General features: G+C 42.8%; 1 protein-coding gene across 2 annotated transcripts in view; it reads right to left on the reverse strand.

The window, feature by feature from the left end:
- Window positions 1–13042, reverse strand: part of Kpna6 (karyopherin subunit alpha 6) — a 33823-nt gene extending 20781 nt beyond the window's left edge. The window contains exon 1 of one of the 2 annotated variants that reach the window (XM_051188878.1): window positions 12898–13042. In XM_051188878.1, the coding sequence (XP_051044835.1) occupies window positions 12898–12901 (4 nt within the window). In that variant the 5' untranslated portion in view covers window positions 12902–13042. Of the gene's footprint in view, window positions 1–12431; window positions 12452–12897 lie in introns of those variants that run through there. The other variant, XM_051188879.1, reaches the window with a different exon arrangement.
- Between the last annotated feature and the right edge of the window lie 2421 nt (window positions 13043–15463).

The following is a 15463-nucleotide window of genomic DNA, read 5'->3' on the forward strand; positions in this document are numbered from 1 at the left end:
GCATCTGGAATCAACTAAGAGATACTGCTTCTGAGCCCATTTCCAGAGACAACGAACTGAGGGGAGCCTTCCAAAAGATGGCTCAGGTGAAAAAGCAGTGTTGCTTGCCTGCATTCATCCATTGCTTGTGAATACACTTATCCCAGTTGGTACTGCTGCTGCTATCCTTCACTGACATCAGATGACTTCAGCTTCTTCAACCTTCCAATCTGGACTCAAACCAGTGACTCCCTCCCTAGATTCCAGTCTTCACTCCAAGCCTTTAGCATTAGGGTGGAACTGCTGAGGATCTAGCTTTGTTTTTTTCCCTTTAAGAACTTTTTTTTTAATTAAAAAAATGAAATTATGTGGATATGTGTATGTCTGAGTGTGGGTATCTGGACATGAATACAGTGCCCCAAAGGCTAGAAGAGGGTGTCAAATTCCCTGGGACTAGAGTTACAGGTGGTTGTTGGGAACCCAGTTCTCAAGAGTATGTACTCTTAACTGTTGAACCATCTCAGAAGCCCCAGAGGCATCCAGCTTTGTGTGCAGCTACTGCTTTCAGCCTTTCTGCTCTACAGACACCCACTGGTGGGCTATCTAGCTCCTACTGTGTAAGTAAGGCACTGTGAATGTTTCCTCTGACACTGAAAATCCTACCGTGCTGGGAAGCTCCTTCAGGAAATCCCCAAAACTGATCAGATTTACTATGTCCCTCCTTGCCAGAGTACTACTATAAAAGCTGAGAGTCCCTTTGAGACTAGGGAAACAGCTTTAAACTCTGAGACTCTGAGAGCAGACTAGCTGCCTGGAAGAAACAGAAACTACCTAGCTGAACTACCTAGTTTAGACCAGAATCACCCAGAAATGACAATCACTAACTAGTTGAGCTGCCTGCAGGCCTATACAGTGTGCTCCAGGTTCCCAGCTTTGGGAGCCATCACCCATACCTGGGTGGGCTTTGATGATGCAGCTGTCTTTGAGCCATTTTTGCTCCTGTAAGTAACTCTTCACCTATCCTCATGTAAGTAACCCTAAAACTCACTGGTTCACCAAGTTGGACTTTGGTGGTATCCATACTTTGGTTTGCTGTTTATCCCTATCTAGAGGGGGGTAGTTTTTCATCAGGAAACGTTTTATCACACAACAAAAATTCTATTGAGCCTCCTGGTGTATGCACATTCTATTGATTGCACCTCTAGAGAACCCTGACAAATACAGAAGGGAGAGACTTCAACATAGTAAAAGCAATGTACACCAAACCTACAGCTAAGATCATATGGAATGGGAAAAAGTGTTCCTATAAAATCTAGAATGAGACAAGAATGTTCACCTTCACCACTTATTTAATTAGGCAAAAGAAAGAACAAAAGCCATCTAAGACTAGTAAGGTGGCTCAGCTGGGTAGAGGTGTTCATTGCCATGCCTTAGTTCCCTGGACCTACATAGTGGAAGGAGAGAATTGACGTGCACAGATTATCCTGATTCCCACATGTGCTCCAAGCCCACACTTGTGGGCCACACACAGAAACTGAATGTACTAAAATTTTAAAATTAACTTTGAAAAGGTCATCCAAATTGGAAAGGGGTTATCTCTTTGTAGAAGGCTTGACTAATGTAAAAAGATAAGAAACACAGATCCCACCAAAAACTGTTAAAATGGTTGCAAGATGTCCTGGCTGTCCTTGAACTCACTCTGTAGACCAGGCCAGTCTTGAACTCAGAGATTAGCCTGCTCTTGCTCACAAGAGTGCTGGGATTAATGGAGTATGCCAATATTGTCGGGTTCCCATTCACTTGCTTTATGTGTCCTTTGAAACATGGAAGCTTAAATTTTTAAGTAGGTCTAATTTATACCTATGTGTAATCAGATAACCACTCCGCCTTCACCTGTTGCTCTGACCACACCCATGGGGCATAGGGACAGGTGTGGATGTGATATGTCTGGGGTCCCAGACCCCAGCTCACTCTTACTTCACCACACCCATGGGGCATAGGGACAGGTGTGGATGTGATATGTCTGGGGTCCCAGACCCCAGCTCACTCTTACTTCCTGGTCAGAGAGAGAGAGCATCAAGGGCATCCTGGGAGTAGGAACCTGCAGCAGTCATCTGTTTCTGGTGTAAGTGATTTCTCCCCGAATAAACATCAATCAGCCTATATTGTGTCCTAGAATCTTATTTCCCATGCAATACCAATGTGTTTTTGTTGTTGTATGTTTGGTTTATGCTAGTTAGTGTGTGTATCAGAATATCTATTACCATTTGTTTCAATGACATGAGCCATCTCACATGTAGCTCATGCAGGCTTCAAACACACCATCCAATCCAGCACTTAGGAGGCAGAGATAACCTGGTCTACACATAAAGTTCCAGGACAGCCAGGACTACATAAGACCCTGTCTCAAAGAACTCAAAAAACAAAGCAAACAAACAAAACTTGCCATCCACTTGCATCAGCCTCCCAAGTACTGGGATTACAGATATATATCACCAAGCTGTCCACACAAGTCCTTTTCTAACAAATTTATCTTTAGTTAAGATGCCTTCAGCATTATTGATTTTGTATTAGCCTGCACTATATAACAAGTTAGTTTCTTGTGTTGAGTCACTTTTCAAGTCCTGCTAGGACTAGGAGGGGACTCTTGTCTTGTGTCGGAGGAATAAAGGCGTGTTCTATCACTGCTTTCTTGTTTTTTACTTTTTTGGTTTTTCAAGATAGGATTTCTCTTCATAGCCCTGACTGTCCTGGAACTCTCTCTGTAGACTATGCTGGCCTCAAACTCAAGAGATCCACCTGTCTCTGCCTCTGGAGTGCTAGGACTATGATACCACCACCTGGCTTTGTCATTCTTTACAGGTTTCTTGATTTTTGGCTATTATTTTCAATAAAAGTTTAAAAGGGGGGGGGAATGTCACCTGCACACACCCTAAATAATTTTTAAAAAGGTATGCTTAGGAACTGGAGAGATGGCTTAGTGGTTAAGAGCACTGGTTACTCTAACAGAACCCACATGGTGGCCTACAACCCTCCTTAACTCCAGTCATAACATTTGACAGGTTCTTTTAGATTTCACAACCTGGCATGGTGCACAGATATACATGTAGGCAAAACACTTTTGTAGAGGACCCTGGTTTAGTTCCCATCACCTATACAAGGTAGCTTACAACCAGCTGTAACTCCAACCCCAGATGACCCTAACACATTCTAGCCCCCACAGCACCTGCATACACATAATCCCACATAGGCACAAATACACATAATAAATAAATAATTTTTAAAAGACATACTATCTGTTGATCTATTATGGGAAAAGAAACCTGCATTAGATGCAGGAAGGCCTAAAATCAAAATGACATCAGGACTTATCAAAGAACTGGTACCAGACCCCCCCCAAAAAAAAACAACAACAACAAAAAAAAAAAAAACCCACCTTGAAAATCTAAGTGTGAAAAATCTTTCAGTATAAATTTAATTGTGACACATTAGATTAATCCCTACAGATGAGAAACTTTACAAATGTAATGACAGATAGATCCTTTCTGCAGCATTCATACTCACTAGATACCATATAACCCATACCAGATAAGACACATGGCAGGGTCTTCTGGCAAAACTCACACCTAATACATTAGAGTTCATTCCAGAAAAAAGAAACTTGTTCTTTTTTCTTTTGTGCTCTTAAATGTGGCAAACCTTTCATTACAGGGTCAAGTACCAACCAACATAGGACACTGCATAGAAACCAGTTGTGTAACTGTTTTAACTAGAATGATGTGGCAGACATTTTTTCCAGGTCTCATAAGCCTGATGACCTCAGAGTTTGATCCCCAGAACCCATATAAGGGCAGAAGAGAGCCGACTACACAGAGCTGTTCTCTGACTTCGACCAACAGACATAATCATAATTAATTAAAACAACAGAAAAAGGCTGGGGCTATTTGACCAGCATATATGAGGTACCACCTCCAGCAAACATCAACAACAAAAAGAAGAGAAACACTGATGTAAAGTGTTTAGGAATCTGTGTTGACATTTTCTTAGCTTTTCAGACCAGAAAGTTAAATAATATCCCTTGGCAACTTCAATTCAGTTATGACCATCCTCACATAAAATCACTAGGAGTGGTTGTCTTTAATTCCTAGTGATGTCTAGACTCCTGTCTCTTTCTCCATTCCTATGTCACTGCTCTAGTGCAGGTATTCTTCAACTTACCTATCTCTCCTAACACCCAAATTTCTTTTCTTTCTTTTTTTTGGGGGTAGGGTGGGATGACGACGACAGGGTCTTGATAATGCAACCTTGTTTGGCCTGGAACTTACTATGTAGACCAGCCTGGCTTCAGACTCAAGAGTTCAGTGCTGGGATCAGCTTGTATTACCACATCTAAGATTTCCCCTCACCCATTAAAGATCTAGTTATTTAATTTTATTAGTTTTGTTTTTTTTTTTTTTTGAGACAGGATTTCTCTGTGTATAGTTCTGGGCATCTTGGAACTCCTCTTGTAGAACAGGCTGGCCTGGAACTCAGAGAAATGGAACTCTGCCTCTGTCTCCTGAGTGTCTAAGTGCTGGGATTAAAGGATGCACCAACACCACCCAGTAAGATTTATTTATTTTATGTCTGTAGGCATTTGCTGGCATGTGTGTATGTGCACGTGTGTGTCTGGTGGCCAGATGGGAGTGTCAGATCCCCTGGAACTGGAGTCAAAGACAGATGTGAGACCATTTGGGTGCTGGGAGCCAAACCAGGTCCTCTGGAAGAGCACCAAGTGCTCTTAATTACTGAGCCATCTTTCTAGCGCTCCTTTAATTTCTGAAAACAGTCTGGTTTATTTTTAATTTTCTCCCATTTGCTCTCACACCATCAAACTTTTTAAAAAGGCCATTGATTGAGCACATAATACTAAATTCAACAAACATTTTCTTTTTTCTTTTATCCTCTTGATAGCATTCAATCTTAAGACTCTTTGTTTGGTTTGGTTTTGTCTTAGCTATCCACTACTGCTTTTCTCTAATTCTGGCTATTGCTTCTTTTGTTCCTCCACATTAATCTCATTTGCCTCGAGCTTTTAGTTTGTATGTTTCTGATGCTGGGACTGAACCCAGAGACCTGTACAAGTCAAATACAAGCTTTAACCATGGGAGCTGTATTCCTAGCCCCAGACAGACAGACACACATACCCCTTTTTGAGATAGGGTCTTTCTGAGTAGTCCTGATTGTCCTGGAACTCACTGGTAGGCCAGTCTGACCTTGAACTCAAAAAAATCTTTTCCCCTACTGGGATTAAAAGACTGAACCACCATGCCCAGATCCTATTCTTTGTTTTTAGCCTAATCTCTATTTGTTGTTTCTATGATTACTAGATATACAGAGATAGACAATGAACCCTCATTCCTAGACTTCACCCTCAGAGCTCTTTGCTTCTATATTCACTTGTCTTTTGGATGCCTTCCCTTGGAAATTAGAGAAATCCCAAATTGTCTAAATTTAAACACATCTCAGTATTACCATCCATTCTGCTGCTCAAGTCAAAAGGCCCAGGAGTCACACCTGATCCTCAGCCCCACTCAGCTTCAGCCACCACATGAAACAAAACACCAAGCCTGATGACTCAGATTCTTAACTTTTGTTACTACTGCCACCACAGTCACTGCTATCATCATCTCTTTCAAGGACTACCGTAGTAACTAAAGAATCTCCAAGACAGGCCACTGAGAGCACAGGTCAAGGTGCTTACAATCAAGCTTGACACCTGAGTTCAGTACAATACCAAAGAACCTACACTGTAAGTTGTCTTTCTGACCTCCACAGGTGTGCCATGGCATACCTACACCCATAGCCATAAATAAATGTAAGAATTCCTGAAATTTTATTACACTCCACCAGAATGCTACAAAGGAAGAATTTAGTGGAATGCAGGATATATAGACAAATATGTTATAGGACTGGAAAAATCAGTATGAAATCTTGCACACATCTTGCAATTAGGATTTTAGAAGTGGGTAGAGTGAGATGGAGCACTGACAAAGAAAGGGGAGGCCACAGAGAACACCAACTTAAGAGCTTCTAAAACACCAAAGCTTCTATGGTTTACAAAGGGTGTTTTTGTTTTGAAACAAAGAGTACCAGTATATGGTCCAGGCTGGCCTCTAACTCATGATCCTTCGGTTCAGCCTCTCTATTTCATTCAGAGACAGGATTTCATTATGCAGCTCTGGCTGGCTATCCTGGAACTCACAGAGATCCACCTGCCTCAGCCTTCTGAGTGCTGGGATTAAAGGCATGCACTACACTCAGCTCTGCGAAAAAAAATTTTTTTTTTCTTTTCTTTTGAAGACAGGGCCTCTCTGTCCTGGAACTCAATTTGTAGGCCTCACAGAGATCTGCCTGCCTTTGCTGGGATTAAAGATGTGCACCACCACCAGCCTACTCAGTCTCAACAGGGCTATAACTTCAGGCATACACCATTATACCCTGCTCACAAATTATTTTCTCAAAACCAGTATTTTGCTGAATCTTCACTAACAACCTTAAAAACAGTATTATTGGCTGAACATGTTGGCATGCTTTTAATTCCAGTAATGGGGAGGCAGAGGCAGCTGGATCTATTTGAGTTTGGGGCTGGCCAGTTAAGACTACAAAGTGAAACCCTAGCTCCAAAAAAAAAAAAAAAAAAAAACAAAAAAAAAAAAACCAGCATTCCTTGCATATCATTTTAAAGAACCTGAGACTTAGCAAGATTAAATGATGTTGTAGGATACCCTTACTATATTTTTTTGTGTGGGGATTTTTCAAGACAAGGTTTCTCTGTGTGCCTTTGTAGACTCTGCTGGCCTTGAACTTAAGACAGATCCTCTTGCATCTGCCTCCCTGAGTGCTGAGATTAAAGGTGTGCACCATCACTCCAGGTGTGACCATGCTTTAAAAAAAATCTACACAAAGCAACTCAGGAGAGACTGAAGTGACAGCATCATACAGTGTCCAACTGCAACATAGAAAAATTACTATTACCTGACTAGAAGCATTATCAGTTAAAAAGGTTCCACTGTTTGCATCCAAATACAAGTCACAAAACTTCATTATATTAGCACTAACATAACACAACTCAAGGTAGTTAATTTGGGGGCTAAAAAAATGGCTCAGTGGTTAAAAGCTCTAGCTGTACTTCAAAGACCCCCGGGTTCAATCCTTAGCACCCACATGGTAGCTCACAACCACCAGTTAACTCCAGTCCCAGGGGATCTGATACCTTCCTTCTGGCCTTTTTGGATACTAGAAATACAAGTGACAAACAAATATATGCAAGCAAAACACCCAGACAGGTAACATATTTTGGCTATTTTGGCAGTTCAAAACACGGAGAGAGCTTGTCTACATAGTCTTACTTAGCCTAGACTGTCCTTGAGGTTCTGATCTTCCTGCCTCTACACAGTGCTGGGATTATAGGTATTTTGCCAACATGCCTGGCCTATGTAGTTTTGTGGATCACCTCAGGTTTTTGTACATTCAAGGCAAACATTTTGCCAACTAAGCTACAAGCCTGGCTCTACACTCAAGAAAAAATATTACATTTATGTTTGTAGGCTGGGATATATGTGTAGAAGTCAAACATGATATGTAGGACTTGGTTATCTCCATCTTCCATGTGGGTTCAGGGATCAAACTCAGTTCTTCAGGACTGGCAGCAAGCACCTTTATCTGCTCAGCTATCTTGCTTGCTCTACTCTCTACTTTTTAAAAAAAAAAATTGTTTATTTTATGTGAACTGGTATGTCTGCATGTCTGTCTGCATGAGGACATTGGATCCCCTGGAACAGGAATTACAAGAGGCTGTGTGGTCACTGGAAATTGAACTCAGGACCTCTGGAAGAGTAGCCAGAGCTCAACTGCCAAGCCATCTCTCCAGCCCCATCTACTCTCCACTTTTAAAACTACCTATTATTTACAAAGTATGCCTCATAATCTTGGCATTGTTAGTGGCAATTTCAGAGTCAGAAACAGGCTTTTTCCAGAGAAAGAACACTGCCCATGATAGCTCATATTCTGGTAACAACTGTCTACCAATAGTCTATTAAAAGTTATAGCTATGTTCTGAGTTATAGCAATATATGTTCTGAGAAATGCATCTTTAACAGATTTCAACACTGTGTGAACATCACAGTCTATCTTAAATGATCCTATTAAGATGGTGTATTTTATTACATACCTAGGTTATATGGTATAGCCCATTGCTCATAGGATACAAAGCATATTATGATACTGAAGAAACAAAATGTTCATCTAAAAATAGAAACAGTACAGCAAAAAATAATGCAGCACACAGCACAGAAGGCATACTGTATAGGACACAAAAGGCTGAAGACTGCAGTTGCAAGAGTTACTTAATAGGGAATGGTGCATCAAAGTGTGAAAGCCTGGGACACTGCTGTTCACTTCTGTTGGTAACAAATACTGCACCTAAACTTATTTAAAACTTTTCTCTCTGGGGCTGCAGAAATGATTTGGTGGTTCAGAGCACTTACTGCTCTTGCAGAAATCCATGTTTCATTCTCTGGATCCACACTGGGTGGCTCACAAATGCCTGTAGCTCCAGTTCCAGTTCAGGTGCCCTCTGGTATGTGCACCCACAGGAACATACTCCCATACAAACACATCTAAGCACATGAGTAAAATAATTTTTAAAAAGATTGATTTATTTTTATGTGTATGGATGTTGACTGCATGTAAGTATGTAAACTATATGTATGCTTGGTGCCCTCAGAATTGAAAGGGTGTTAAATTCCCTGGAATTGGAGTTACAAATGGTTGTGAGCTACCATGTGGGTGCTCGAACTTGGGTCCTCTGAAGAAACAAGTGCTCTAAACCAGAGCCATCTCTCCAGACCGAAAATAAACCTGGCCTGGTGGTGCACACTTTCACTCCCATCACTCCAGAGACAGAGGCAGGAGAGATCTCTGAGTCCAGTACATTCCCGGCAACCACATATGATGTCCATAGTTTTTTAAACTTGTTTTTGAGATAAGTCTTGCTATAGTTTAGGTTGTCCCAAACACACTCTCACATGCTAGGATATCACAGGCCAGTGTTGCCATACCTACCTAAACTTTATTACATCTTTAATTGTATATTTTTTTATGCATTTATTTTTATGTGTGTGGGAGTTCTGTCTGGACTTCAGATTCCCTGCCATGTGGGTTTATACTGTTGTGAGCTGACATGTGGGTGCTGGGAATCAAACTCGAGTCCTCTTTTAAAAAAAAATTTTTTATTTATTTTTATTTTATGTGCATCTATGTCTGTGTGAGGATGCCTTAGAAGCGGAGTTACAGTTGTGAGCTGTCCTGTGGGTTCTGGGACTTGATCCCAGGTCCTTGGAAGAGCAGTCACTGCTCATAACTGCTGAGCTATCTCTCCAATGCCCTCCTGTCCTCTTAAAAGAGTAGCTGATATTCTTAACTACTACACTGTATCTCCAATCCAATTCTTATTTATTTATTCTGTGTTCATGAAGAGGGAAGTATGCGCATGTGTGGTGGTAAGAGACAATTTGTGTGTTCCAGGGATTAAACTCAAGAGATTAGGCTTGTCAGTAATTGTCTTTTGACTTTTGAGGCACTTCACCCACCCACCCAGCTCAAACTTCTTTGAGGCAAGGTCTTGTTATATTGTCCGGGCTCCTTAAATTAATTTTTGGGCTCAAGTAATCCCTGCTTCAGCCTTTTGAGTAGCTGGGACCAATGGTGCAAGCCACCAAACCAACATAATGACTTCAAACTTTTAAAGAAATCATTAAGGTTATCGACAGAATCTTCACCAGTTATATGTTCTCTAGACAAGTGGAGTTTTTTTTAGCGTCATTATAATCTTACGGATTTTAATCATAATTGCAACTTGATCTTCCTTGAAAAGTTGTTATGAGGTACATGGCTATTCATGACTATTCTATGACTCTGCTTGGCTTCAATACCCAGACTACCAAAGATCAAGAACAAAAAAAAAAAAAAAAAAACAAACAAACAAACAAAAAACCAACCCCCCCCCAAAAAAAAACCAAAGGTAACAGACATACACACTAGGTCTGGTAACCATGGGCACAGAGCTCAGTGGCAGAGTTCCTATGCTTCAGTTTCTTCAACTAAAACAGGAGAACCTGAGAAGGAAATGAGTTAAACTGAGAAGTACTTAGAAGAGTGCTGATCACTTAGCAGCTCTATAGATGTACTGGCTATTACTATCATAACCTTGCTCTGTCTTGTCTGAAACTCACACTTTGGTAAAACCAGTTAGAATACAAACTTTAAATATTTTTTTGTTTGTTTTTTTAGACAAGGTTTCTTTGTGAAACAGTCCTGGCAACTTATTCTGTAGACCAGACAGACTGTTCTCGAACTCAGAGATGTGCCTGCCTCTGCCTCCCAAGTGCTAGGATTAAAGGCTTTCACCATCAACTCCCAGTGGCAAATAGTCTTTAAAAAGCCAGAAAGTCTGCTTCAAATGAAAAAGGTTCTTCAGATCTAAGTGGCCTAATCAACCACTGCCTAGAACAATACAACTACACAGACCTATTTTAGAGTTTATATTAATCAAGACCCATCCCCTGCATTTTGGGAGGGAATGCCAAATTCCCTGTTAGCAAGAGCGGGAATGGTGATTAGACAGCCGGCATCTACCAGAATTCAAATGGTTGAGGTCTTTGCTAGAAATGATCAAGAGCAAAAGCAACATCTATAGTTTCGTCACCAACACAGACAGTGGGACCATTACAAAGGGGACTGAAAGAGGGATGAAGTTTAACATAGTTTAACATAGCAAAAACTGTACAACATATAGGCCCTGGGAGAGTGTACCCAAAAAGGCAATAGAGCAGACTCTGGGTAAAGGCAGGCCATAAGATAGCCAGTACCCGATGGGCCTCCATTAATAGGCTTGAACTAGTTAATCTTCTCAAAGCACCAATTCACTGTTGTACTGGGGATTACCCAAACTACCTAGGATTACACACTGTGAATAAATTTATCCTTACTTTAGTTTGATCACTGAAGTTAAGCAGAAAGTCACCTGACTCGACATACTAAAAATTCTTTCTGGGACTTTGGTCTGGTCTTGTTCTTGTGATGAAGAACTTTCACATTCTAACAAAAAAAAAAAAAAAAAAAAAAAAAAAAAAAAGATACTTCACTTAATTCCCCCCCCCAAGCTGGCCTTGAACTCAGAGATCCTCCTGCCTCAGCAGTGAGGGGATTAAAGGTGTGTGCCACCAACGACCAACTCCACTTTAAACCTTAGAGGCTGATGTGTAGTATAATGTGGAAGACTCACTCCTGGCTGCTGCTTATTAGCTATGTTATCTTCTTTGAGATTGTTTCTCAATCTGTAAAGATGAATCTCACAGATCACTTCTTTCCATCCAGGGCTCCAGCTGAGCTCTTAAATCTTTCTCATACTTTCTACAGGGTTCTGGAGGGAAAGAACGGCTATTACCAAAGGTGGGGAAGAATGCCATGTTATTTACAGAGCTGGCTAGGTTCCACACACTCCCTTTCTAGAGCTGAGAAAGCTCAGAAATGGAGGGATACTGGGTCTGTTGTACACTATGCAAGATACCTTCTCTATTCTCTATGCAGTTTTGTTTGTAAATTAAGTAATCGGATGAGGTGTGGGAAGTGTAAGGGCGATCAGATACGAAAATCACAGGCAGGGGAAATACTTTGTGTTCCCTTAGGATCAGGGATCGCAAAAAAATTCAGAAATGCATTTAGGTGCTTCTCTTAACACTAGTGGGCATCAGCAATTCACTCTGAACCTTTTCAGTTTCATTCAGACTAAAGATTTCAAACTGGACCCATAACAAAATACATTCACAACTTTTTAATGTTGGGTTAAAACGGTCCCTTCCTTCCTTCAGCCCACCACTAGGGGGCCAAACCATAAAAATCAGTTAAATCCTAGAGCTCAGGAGTAATCACCCTGTTTTAATCACTGTGTGACCTTGGATAAGTTACTTTACCACCTTAAGCCTCAGTGTCCCCATCTGTAAAACAGGCACAACAGCAGCAACTATCCCACTGGATTGGAATTAGGCTAAACAAGACGCATTAAGCATCGATAACAATGCCTGCACAGACAGATTAGCAAAGTTCTTACTTTACTGATGGCAATAAATTACCAATGCTGGTTTTGCTTCTGAATTCAGACTTCACCATCGACCCCTTTTGGGCAAGGGCCTTCGTATCCAGAGTCCTCTTTTTAAAAAGATCAACAGGTCTCTCTTCTCCTAACCAGAAACCTCAAATCTCTGGCCTGCCTATGCCAAGAAGTCTTGGCGTTGGGCTTTCTAAACACTAAGAAGCCTGTCACTGAGGCGTCCCCATTTCTGCGCCGACTGGGGCATTTTCCTGGCCTTCAAAGGCCCAAGCTGTGCTGGACCCGGCCTGCCCTTGGTTACCGGTCGGGAGCTGGCCTGCCCTGCGTCTGCTCTCCAGAGGATTCTCCCCTCTACGTGGGCAGGTAAGACTTCACCTCGCTCCGAAGCGCGTCGGCCAAATGCCCGCGGGAACAGGCTTCCCGTGGCGGCGTCCAGGCCCGGCGCCCGGAGTCCGCTCCCCAGCTCCCCGGCAGGCGCAGGGCGAGGGCAGGGCCCTGCCTTCCCCCGGGGGCGCACGAGCTCCGGCCCGAGGCCACCACGTGGGGACAGCGGGGGCGCTAGGCATCCGAAACCAGCCCCGGGGGCTGCTCCCCGTGCGGCCCTACGCCGGCCCTAAGCTGGCCTGAGGGGCACTCCCGACCTCATTTCTCCTCCCATAGCCCTCTGGGCGCTCCCGACATCTTCTTCAGACTAGAGACGGGCCCTCGCCAGACCCCGATCCCCAAGACCTCAGCCCGAGCAGCCATCTGCGAGCTGCCTCACTCACCCATCGCGGCTCCGCTCGCTCAGACTTGGCGGCGGCCGCAGCTGTAGCTTCAGCGGCAGCTTCGGCAGACAATATGGCGGACCTGCAGGACGGCGGCCTGACGGGGACAAACATTTTATACCGTACTAAACGCGTTCTTAAGTCTCACGCCCACTTCCCTCCTGAAGATGACAGGATGACCGAGCGGTTAAAGGAGAAGATTACCACTACAGGTGTCAATTAGGAATGGAATAGACAAGGCTAACGAGAGACTAGAAGGGATACATGTTTAACAATGTGCCAAGCTCTCAGGTGTTTCTGTTTTTATTTCTTCTTTATGGTGTCTTCCTTTCCCAGAAAGATAGCCCTTCTTTTTATAATTAAGCCCATATAGAACTGAAAAAAGATAGTCTAGAGAAAGGAAGTGATTTGTTCAAGGCTATTGAGATAAGGAAAATAAGTCAACATTAGAGTGGAGTTTCTCGCTTTTGTTCTTTGAAGACAGGGTCTCACTGTATGCCTCTGGATGGCCTGTAACTCTATACAGACCAGGCAGATGTTAAAGTCACAGAGATTCATCTACCTGTGCCTCCCAAGCCCTGGGATGAAAGGCTCCAGACCTTTTTTTGTTTGTTTGTGTGAGACAGGGTTTCGCATATCCCAGGCTGTCCTCTGGTAAGTAGATAAAGATGACTTTGAACTCCAGATCTCCAGCTCCCACCTCCCCGGTGCCGAGATCACAGGTGTGCAAGATCACACCAAGAGATTAAAAGATTCTCTAGCAAAAGAGTGTGTGTGTGTGTGTGACAGGGTTTTGTATTGCTTAACACCATGGTCACCACCTTCCACATGAAGAAAAAAAAAAAAAAAAAAAAAAAAACAAAGCCCAGAGGTGTTGGTGCATGCACCTTTAATCCCAGCACTCGGGAGGCAGAGGCATGGACCCTCTGAGTTCAAGGCCAGCCTGCTCTACAGAGCGAGTTCCAGGACAACCTTCAAAGCAATACAGAGAAACTCTGTATCAAAAAAAAACATAAAACAAAAGCAAAAAATTAACAAGTTAGCGAGCTTCCTTTTCTTAGCGATGAGGAAATAAAAGGAATGCTGGGTTGATACCTAGTGCAACACACAGAACTGGGGTTATGTCCATACTTTAGTCTCCATCTTTTGGAAGGAGAATGAAGACTCTTGTATCTGGTCCTCAGGGCCTATCACAAATTGCCAAGTCTACCCAAATGCCTGGCCAATTAAGGGAAAAAAAACTCAACACGGAAAAGGAATACTGTTTACCTTCCTCAAATAGAAGGTATCATCTAACTTGGCTCCTTATCTCACAGATCTCTAGGCCCAACTGCCCCCCCTCTCCCCCCCCCGTCTGCTTTAAAACCATAGACATTAAGAACCAGAGAGATGGCTGAGGGTAAAAGTACTTATGGCACAAGCCTGATGACCCACCAGAGCTGGACCCTGGACTTTCTGGTGCACAGGGGTTTCCAACCCCTGAAACTTGTACACTATCTCTATATATATTCTGCGACACAAAAATACATGCTTGTGTGTATACACACACACATGCACAAACACGACTACTTAAAAACAAACCAACAAAAACAGTGTTTGGGTTAGAGATTTAGCTCAGTGGTAAAGTACTGGTCTAGCAAGCACAAGACCCTGGGTTTAGGCCTGGAAAACACACACACACACACACACACACACACACACACACGAAAAAAAAATATGAAAAAGACCAACACAAGAAAACAAAAGAAAGGTGTCACTCTTTTGCCTAGCTATTTTCCACTGCCAGATCTCAGGAATGCCCAAACATCTCAATCTGGCACACAGGCTGGTTCTTGGGTCACTCAGCAACAGGAAGTTCAGACTCCAACCCAGTTGAGGAACCCTTTTCCCCAAGCAGGCTCCTATCCTGTCTGTGTCTGCGTATGCAGTTAGTTCTCTTGGCTTGGAATGCAGTACCACCCCTTGCCTTGTTTGACCATGTGATAAACCTTTCGAGATCCAATTCCATTATGACTTCTTAAAAGCCTGTCTTCTGGGTCCTCTGCTCCTACAGCTATATTGTTTTCTTTAACATTTCACAGTGATTTGCTCCCAAGGTATATTCACTGCTCCCTTTCATCTAGGGAAAGGATTTTTCTCATTCTGAAAAACAGAGGCACCAAAACTGTCAAGTCTGTGTCCCCTCCACCACAGCACATCTGCATATCCTGGGGCCAAAAGCAGAGAGGCTAAGATGAATGCATCCCTTCTCCGTGGAGCACTCTAAACTATATAGAGGAGCCAGGTGACCCTTCACATAGCTTTGTTTCCATTCTGTGACACAGCCTGTTCACAATAACGCCCCCCTTATTCAGCATCTGACCTTCCCAGAGGCCTTACACTTTTTCATTTTCATGTGATAGGACACATTCTGCTCCCGCTCTCCCAACACACGGAGCCTTTGAAACCTCCTGCGCTTTGCTTTCACTGGGATGCTTTCCTCCTCATGCCCACCTAGTGGCCAGTGTAATCACCACAGCCTCCCCGCTGTGCTGCTCTTTTTTTTTTTTTTTCCAGGAAATACTTT

This window comes from Phodopus roborovskii, unplaced genomic scaffold, assembly GCF_943737965.1.
Source record: "Phodopus roborovskii unplaced genomic scaffold, PHOROB, whole genome shotgun sequence".
Taxonomy (NCBI): domain Eukaryota; kingdom Metazoa; phylum Chordata; class Mammalia; order Rodentia; family Cricetidae; genus Phodopus; species Phodopus roborovskii.